Source organism: Eumetopias jubatus, unplaced genomic scaffold (genome assembly GCF_037043125.1).
Source record: "Eumetopias jubatus isolate StellerSeaLion01/CBP00866 unplaced genomic scaffold, mEumJub1_p1.0 scaffold_5, whole genome shotgun sequence".
In the NCBI taxonomy this organism is placed as follows: Eukaryota; Metazoa; Chordata; class Mammalia; order Carnivora; family Otariidae; genus Eumetopias; species Eumetopias jubatus.
Window position 1 is genome coordinate 88,375,758 of NW_028274811.1, and position 8,682 is coordinate 88,384,439.

Below are 8,682 nucleotides of genomic sequence, written 5' to 3' on the forward strand. Positions count from 1 at the left end.
CAAATAATATATATTTCTTTTTGTAAATCACAGTATCACACATCTTCCTTCATTAAATAGGTGAAGAACTGGGGCTTAGATATATAAAAGGGTTTATCCATAATTGAACAGTTCAGAGCTAGAACTAGATCCTAGAATATTTTGATTTCTTGCCTTGTGTTTTCATGCCTTTAATTGCCTGGATATTTCTGAGTTTTTGCTTTGAAATAAATTTTAACAAACTGGAGATCTAACAGCAACAATTGAAAATCATCATCTAAATTTGTTATTTCCAGGTCTTTGAGGAAACTGGTTTTGACATCAAAGATTATATTTGTAAAGATGATTACATTGAACTTCGAATCAATGACCAGCTTGCTCGTTTGTACATCATTCCAGGAATTCCAAAAGACACAAAATTTAACCCAAAAACCAGAAGAGAAATTCGGGTATGTAATTGAAAAGTATTTTCAGGCTGCTGGACAGTATCCCAATTGAATGAAGTAGGAAATTGCTTTTAGAAACTCCTTGATGATAATTAACTAAATGAATTATTTTTTTGTGTCTCAGAACATTGAGTGGTTCTCCATTGAGAAACTGCCCTGTCATAGAAATGATATGACCCCGAAATCCAAACTTGGTTTGGCACCTAACAAATTTTTTATGGCCATTCCCTTTATCAGGTATGTTCCTATTTCTTGAAGTACAAAACTAATTCTGGTCGTTTTTTATGTTAGCTAGGTTTTAAGAGTGAATTCTTAATGTTTCCATAGACCACTAAGAGACTGGCTTTCGCGGAGATTTGGAGATTCCTCAGACAGTGACAATGGATTTTCCTCAGTCGGTAGCACACCAGCTAAACCCACTGTGGAAAAATTGAGGTAAAGAAATATATTCATAGGATTCCTACTTTGATAGTTTTTAATGCAGTAGCATTTTCCTTCTGAAGTTTACAGAAGTATTGGATTCCTTTTTGTAGTGTATTATTTTGCTACTGGTCTTAGAGATAATAGAAAAATTTTTTAAAGGGTTTTTGATGAGATGAAAAAGGTTAATTGGAGTTGGAAAGGAGCTTCAGGCACATTTTAAAATAGTATACACAAGAGGGTACCAACTTTTTAGATGGGTAGATAGAACATGAGGAAAAGAAAAAAAATCTGCCACTGTGTGTGTTGCTATTGTTCTCTGTTCTCATATCCTACTTCAGAGACAATTGAGTCTCTGAAGATTGTTGAATGGAGGATATATTGAGGTCTGTTTTTGTATAGGGGGGATGAGGAATGCTGATGTATAATTTGTTCAGAAAGAACTGTGAAGACTTGGGCTTGCTGCTGTTCTTTCTCTAATAAAGACTGTTGTACTGTAAAAAGTGACTGTTACATGGACAGGAACCACAAAGAACGTTTTCTTGGTTGGCACTTAATTATATCCAAATTGCAATTATAGAGTAGGCTGAGCAAATAATTTTGTTAAATAAGCATATATATTTGTAATAAGCTTGCTAGAACTTATATATGTTAGTTTCAGAGAGTTGGTTGCATTATACATTTTATTTAATTTAGATGTTCTGATTCTGTCTGAGGGCTTCAAAAATTAAACAGGAACAAACCACATCTAGAGTTAATATTTTTTTTTAAAGATTTTATTTATTTATTCATGAGAGACAGAGAGAGAGAGAAGCAGAGGGAGAAGCAGGCTCCCCGCCGAGCGGGGAGCCCGATGCGGGACTCGATCCCAGGACCCTGGGATCATGACCTGAGCCGAAGGCAGACGCTCAACCATCTGAGCCACCCAGGCGCCCTAGAGTTAATATTCCTGTCCTCATAAAACCCAACTAAGATGGAATATTCCCTATGTATTTAGAGTTAATATTTTTTTAAATACATAGGGAATATTCCATCTTAGTTGGGTTTTATGAGGACAGGAGCTTGGACTAAATGCCTTGAGAGTCATTTCTGCCTTTTAGAACCTGTGATTATAATCACCGAATTATATACTACTAGACATAAATGAAACACTATAGGAAAATAGGAGTGTAGCTAAGATTTAAAAGAAACATACTACTAAAAAGTTACAAAATCGTGACAGTGTTTGGAAAACAGTGGTATGACTGTTCGTGTTTGGGAAACTCTCTCCACCATAGTGTGTGATGTGACTCCCATATCTTTTAGTCCTAAGGCTTTGTGGTCTTGGAGAGTGGAGTAAGGACATTATGAAGCAACTTGAACCAAATTTCAGGTTTCTTAGGCAAGATGGTATGTTTTTAGCATATAGACTAATGTCTATGATGATGTGTTGGAGGAAATACCTGAATTTTGTCTCAAGGAAGTAGGCCTGCTGCAATTTTATTATAATTTTTAAATGGGAAAGGAGAAGAATGCTGAAATATTCAGAAACAATCACTGTAGTACAGTTCTTTGGATCAGTGACTCTGGACTGTTATTATACATGTAAGCAGTACTATAAAATGGCATTTCTTTATTACAAACTACTGTGTGAGTACAACCTTTTACAATCAGATTCTTTCACAGACCTTTGTTTAATTTGCTCATCTATTGTCTTGGGCCCTTTAATTTTTTGCTTTAGAATATAGCTTAAATTTTCAGATCCTCTTTTAGCATGGAAGGGATTTATAACCGACCTGTGTAGGATCAAATTCCACACTTCAGACATCTTGGTTGAGAATGAGTTGTCTCCCCTAATAAGAACGAATATCCACTTATATTTGTTTGTTTCAACTAAATTTAGAATTATTTTCTTCAGGTTTTTAAAGGTATAATCACTTATAGGGAGGAGGTAATATGGATAATTTAGGAAAGTTTGGGATTAAAAATAAAAATAACACCATTCATTCATTCAAGAAATAGTGAACACCAGGCACTTTTCTGGGTGCTGGGAATAAAGCAGTAGGTAAAGCAGATAAGCATCCCTGCCCTTATGGAACTTGAATTCCACTGCAGGGAGGTAGACAGTAAATAAGAAAGTAGTTTGTGATCTGTAAGGTAAACTGTCAAGGTGTTAGAAGAATTTTAAGTAAAAATTTTGTGATCTGGTTTTTATTTTTTAAATCTTGATGTAGTCGAACCAAATTCCGCCACAGTCAGCAATTGTTTCCTGAAGGTTCTCCTGGTGACCAGTGGGTAAAGCACAGGCAACCACTGCAGCAAAAGCCATACAATAATCATTCTGAAATGTCTGACCTTTTAAAAGCAAAGGTGAGTGATAATACATTTAAAGATTTTCATAACTTTAGATTTGACTTTGAAATGTATCTGAATTGAAGAATTGCATATTAACAGTTACAGAGCTCTGAATTGTTGATCAGACTTCTGTGTTCCTGGCTTGTGGTTTGAAGCGCAGCTTTCGTAACCTTTACAGTTTTGGTATAAATACAGTGTAGTAAGTAATAAAAAGTACCATCTGACTTTGGTATATATGCCATCAATGAAGGGTTTATTATTGTGTTGTATTCTAGTGCATGATTATACCACACTTTATCCATTCTACTCTTAATGGACATTTTGGTCATTTCCAGTTTTGGGCTTTGCAAACAATGCTGCTATGGATATTTCTGTACGTATATTTTGATGAGCATTCTTTTGTGTATAGGTAATGAACAGAATTTCTGAATCACTGTATATGCCTGTTCTCAAGTTATCCCCAGCCAAATATATGAGAGCTCCACTTATTGCACATCCTTACTAATTCTTGGCATTATCTGTCTTTACCATTTTAGCCATGCATTTGGCTGCCACTCTTCTTTGTTTTCATTCTTTTAAAAAATATACTGGGTTCATCAAAATTATAAACTTGTGCATCAGAGGATACTCTCAAAGAGTGAAAAGATAACCCATAGAATGAGAGAATATATTTGCAAATCACATATCTGATGTTAGATTAACATCCAGAACTCCTCTAACTCAATAACAAAAAACCCCAATTAGTGCTCACTTCAGCAGCACATATCCTAAAATTGGAATGATACAGAGAAGATTAGCATGACCCCTGTGCGAGGCCGACAAGCACATTCGTGAAAAACCCCAATTTAAAAAATGAGCAAACAACTTGAATAGACATTTCCCCAAAGAGTATATGCAGTAAACACATGAAAAGAATCTCAGCATCATTAGTCTTTAGAGAAATGGAAATCAAAACCACACTGAGATACTGCTTCACATCCATTAGGATAGCTGTAATAAGGAAAAAAAAAGAAAATAGCAAGTGTTGACAAGAATGTGGAGAAATTAGAATCCCATGCACTTTTGGTGGGCATGTAAATGGTACAGCTGCCATGGAAAATAGTTTGGTGGTTCCTCAAAAAGTTAAATACAGAATTACCATGTGATCCAGCAATTCCACTTCCTTGGTATATACCTCACAAAATTGAAAGCAAGGACTCAACCAGGTAACTTGTATACCAGTGTTCATAGCGGCATTATTCACAAGAGCCAAAAGGTGGAAACAGCCCACATGTCCGTCAACAGATTAACAAATGAACAGAATATACATACAGAGGTATATTAGTTGTAAAAAGGAATGAAATTATAACACACACATACTACAACATGGTCATTGAAACTTAGACACATGCTGTGTGAAATAAGTCACACCATTGACAAATACTGTACCATTCTGCTTATATTTGGTACCCAGTAGACAAATTTATGGGTATAAATTAATTTAGGGTTACCAAAGCTGAGGGACAAGTTAATGAAGATTTATTTAATGGATATAAAGGTTCTGTTTGGGATGATGAAAAAAGTTCTGGAGATGGATACTGGTGGTGGTTGCACAACATTGTGACTATACTTACTGCCACTGAATTGTACATTTAAAAGTAGTTATAGTGGTAAACTTTATATTTCTTCTACCACACTAAAATATACCAGGAAGAGCAGAATGAATGAAATGGAGTTAAAAGTATGTGTAACATGAGTTTCTGTAAACCTATTTCCTTACTATTTTTTTTTAAAGATTTTATTTATTTATTCGACAGAGAGACAGCGAGAGAGGGAGCACAGCAGGGGGAGTGGGAGAGGGAGAAGCAGGCTTCCCCTCGGAGCAGGGAGCCCGATTGCGGGGCTCGATCCCAGGACCCTGAGATCATGACCCGAGCCAAAGGCAGATGTTTACCGACTGAGCCACCCAGGCGTCCCTTCCTTACTATTTAAAAAATGATTTTTTTAAAATTGGTGTATAGTTGACAATGTTACATTGGTTTCAGGTGCACAACATAGTGATTCATCATCTCTGTATGTTACCACAAGTGTAGCTCCCATCTGTCACCATAAAACCGCCGTATGTATAACACTGTTACAGTGTGATTGACTATATTCCCTACATTGTGCCTTTTATTCTTGTGACTTATTCATTCCATAACTAGAAGCCTGTATCTCCCACTCCCCTTCACCCATTTTGCCCATCCCCCTTTTGGCAACCATCAGTTTGTTCTCTGTTCCTTACCATTCTTTATTTAAGTTTGCTTATTGTTGGGATGCCTGGGTCGCAGTCAGAAGAGCACACAGCTCTTGATCTTGGGTCGTGAGTTTGAGCCCCATGTTGAAATAAAAACTTTAAAAAAAAGCCTATTGTTTTCAAGCTGTTTTAGGAACTGCTTAACTTTTTTTGTAGGTAGGTAGAATATAAACAAATATATTTTGATATTTTAAAAACAATAAAATAATTATTTTATTCACGTTGTTTTAGTCTTCTTAACTAGTTGTCCTATTAAGACCTCTAGGGACAAATTAATGTTTAAAAACTTTATTTTTTAAGTTAAACTTAGATTTTTGGGGGGGTAAGAAAATTAACTGTTAAATATTACAGTTGCAAAATGTCAACTAATGCATGTTTAGGCTTTAGGTCTAACTAAAGATAGACCAAACTAGAGATAATGGCCTAAGTTTTTAAAATACCACTCTTTGAGGCACCTGGGTGGCTCAGATATCTGCCTTTGGCTCAGGTCATGATCTCTGGGTCCTGGGATCGAGCCCCACGTTGGGCTCCCAGCTCAGTGGGCAGTCTGCTTCTCCCTCTCCTTCTGCCTCTCCCCCTGCTTGTGCTCTCTCTGCTCTTCCTCTATCAAATAAATAAATAAATCTTAAAAAAAAATACCAGTCTTTATTTCGTATAAAAGATTATTAATTTAAAAATGTTTACTTGTTTATTAATAATTTAAAGCAGATTTTAGGGTAAGAGTTGATCACATCTGCTATATATTTCTTGTTTTAAGAACTGTGGCCAATGTACCTTTGCACTCCCCTCACAGAGAGGTTATTTTGACAGTCGCATAAGGTTTTCAAACTTGTTCCTCTCTCCCCCTCCCCTTTTTTTTTTTTAACTCATGCATTGTAAAGAAAATCTGTACGCAGAAATGGGATAAGACAAGAGTCCTAGGGACCGTTATATTTGCTATTTCGTACCTTTAGAGGAATCTTGTTTTGTGAAGCACTATGTTCTGTAAGAAAACACATGATGTGGTTCCCTAGTACTTTAGGAAAATTTGGGGGTACTTTGCTAAACTCTTACTCAACCAGCTAAACATAATCTTGGGGGTATATGCTTTTGTCCTGTTACATTATATTGTAGGTTTACATTTTACTTCTTCTCATTGGAAAAACAGAATCAAAGTATCAGGGGAAATGGCAGAAAACAGTATCAGGATTCACCTAATCAAAAGAAAAGAACAAACGGGGTCCACAACCAGCCAGCCAAGCAGCAGAATCCCTTGATGGTAAGACTTAAAGCTCTAACTCTAAGAAGGCAGTTCACCCTATTTTTAGGAGTGGAGCAAGGGCATTGTCAAAGCACATTGAATTGATATATTGATAAGATTTTATGGAGTGAAATTGTGCATTATTTGCTCACTTAAAATCTCTGGCTACTCTGTTACAGGTTTGTCACATTGATTCAGTTGTACATCTGATTTTTGCTTTTTTATGTGGGTATTTAAATATTTTTTAGTACTGCAAAAACAGTGTGTAGTCAACTCTGCTTTCTAGAAAGAGCAAGTCCTTGGCTATTTTTCTAAATAGAGTCTGTATTTTAATAAAGTCGAAAGTTGGGAAGAACGTCACGGTGTATTTTTTTTCCTTCAAGTTGATAGAATTTAGAAAATTAAAAATAAAGCCAGTGCCATAGCCCTTAGACTAGGCCTGCAGACAGACAACTGTGAGCATTTTAAGGCATTTACTTCCACTCTTTTAGTCTGTGCTCCAGAAAGTAGCAATTCATAACTAATGGGTCTCCATTGCTTATCTTTTCTGTAAGTCCTGGTATTTGTATGTTGAGTTTTCTTGTAGTTTCACCTACTTTTCTTTTTTAATAATGGGTGATAATAGTAGTTTTAACGTTTTAGCAAACATTTTTTACCTGAATTTCTATTTACTGTTTACTTAACTTGGGGTGTATTGATTTCACGGGCAAACACATGTAAAAGATCAGTTTACTGTTAGATTACTTGCCTTTTACTATTATACTTTTTTCCTGTCAGATTGGCACAGATGAAAAGAGAGCCATTTGTCTATTGTTGAGTGTTTTGACAACACTTAAAAATAACTAATTGGTAAAACCTTCTAGAGAGTAGCTTGACTATATGGAAAGCCTGAAAAGGTTCTTAAATTGTTGCTCTAGAAGAAAATTTTAAAGAATGTTCATCCCATTATTCTTTTGAATAATGAAAATATGGAAACAGTCTAAACATCCAAGAATATAATTTTAAATGGGATATTACAGATCTATGCAATGGACTACCATGTAGTCATTAAAAATGATGGTGTGGTTTTATATTTATTAACAAAAATGTTCACAGTATACTACACTTAAAAAGTAGATTGGGGCACCTGGGTGGCTCAGTCAGTTAAGCGTCCAACTGTCCAACTCTTTATTTCAGCTCAGGTCATGATCTCAGGATCGTGGGAATGGGCCCCATGTGCTCGAGCCCCATTTTGTGTTCCGTGCTCAGTGGGAAGTCTGCTGGAGTTTCTCTCTCTCCCTCTGCCACTTTCCCCCACTTGCATGTGCTCACTCTTTTTCTCTCTCTCTCTAAAATAAATAAATCTTTAAAAAAAGTAGGTTATAGAATAGTCCTATGTACTGAATAATTCCACTTAATTTTTAGTAATTATATGAAAATTTACAGTATCTTCATAGAGAAAAAGCTACAAAGATATGCCAAAATGTTAATACTTAATTATCTTTGGGTTGAGAAATTTAATGAGTAATTTTCTTTTTCTGGTGTTTCTATATTGTACGTGTAATCAAGAACTAAAAAAAAATTTTTAGGCTTAGGGCGCCTGGGTGGCTCAGTTGGTTAAGCGACTGCCTTCGGCTCGGGTCGTGATCCTGGAGTCCCGGGATCGAGTCCCGCATCGGGCTCCCCGCTCGGCGGGGAGTCTGCTTCTCCCTCTGACCCTCTTCCCTCTCGTGCTCTCTATCTCTCATTCTCTCTCTCTCAAATAAATAAATTAAATCTTTAAAAAAAAAAAAATTTTAGGCTTAAAAAAATAAAAATACTAGTGGAAGACTGGGGATGGTGATTATATTACTGAGAAATTTGATCATATATCTTCTCATTTATAGTAAGTAGAATAACTGCAGCTGGTGTGTTGTGTGTTTGTTTTTTTAGAAATGTGAAAAAAGACTTCATCCACGAAAACTTCAGGATAATTTCGAAACAGGCAAGTCATTTTCTTTTTAAAATCT

The 8,682-nt window shown here is 35.9% G+C and overlaps 1 protein-coding gene and 1 non-coding gene across 2 annotated transcripts in view; both read left to right on the forward strand.

The window, feature by feature from the left end:
- DCP2 (decapping mRNA 2) overlaps positions 1–8,682 on the forward strand; it is a 53,004-nt gene that overhangs the window by 34,851 nt on the left and 9,471 nt on the right. The window contains exons 5-10 of the mRNA XM_028102840.2: positions 276–428; positions 550–662; positions 753–860; positions 3,059–3,194; positions 6,602–6,712; positions 8,606–8,657. Coding sequence (XP_027958641.1) covers positions 276–428; positions 550–662; positions 753–860; positions 3,059–3,194; positions 6,602–6,712; positions 8,606–8,657 — 673 coding nt within the window. The remainder of the gene's footprint in view (positions 1–275; positions 429–549; positions 663–752; positions 861–3,058; positions 3,195–6,601; positions 6,713–8,605; positions 8,658–8,682) is intronic.
- LOC114208759 (U6 spliceosomal RNA) lies at positions 3,923–4,029 on the forward strand. The gene has a single exon (XR_003609125.1). It is a non-coding gene; the product is annotated as a U6 spliceosomal RNA (small nuclear RNA).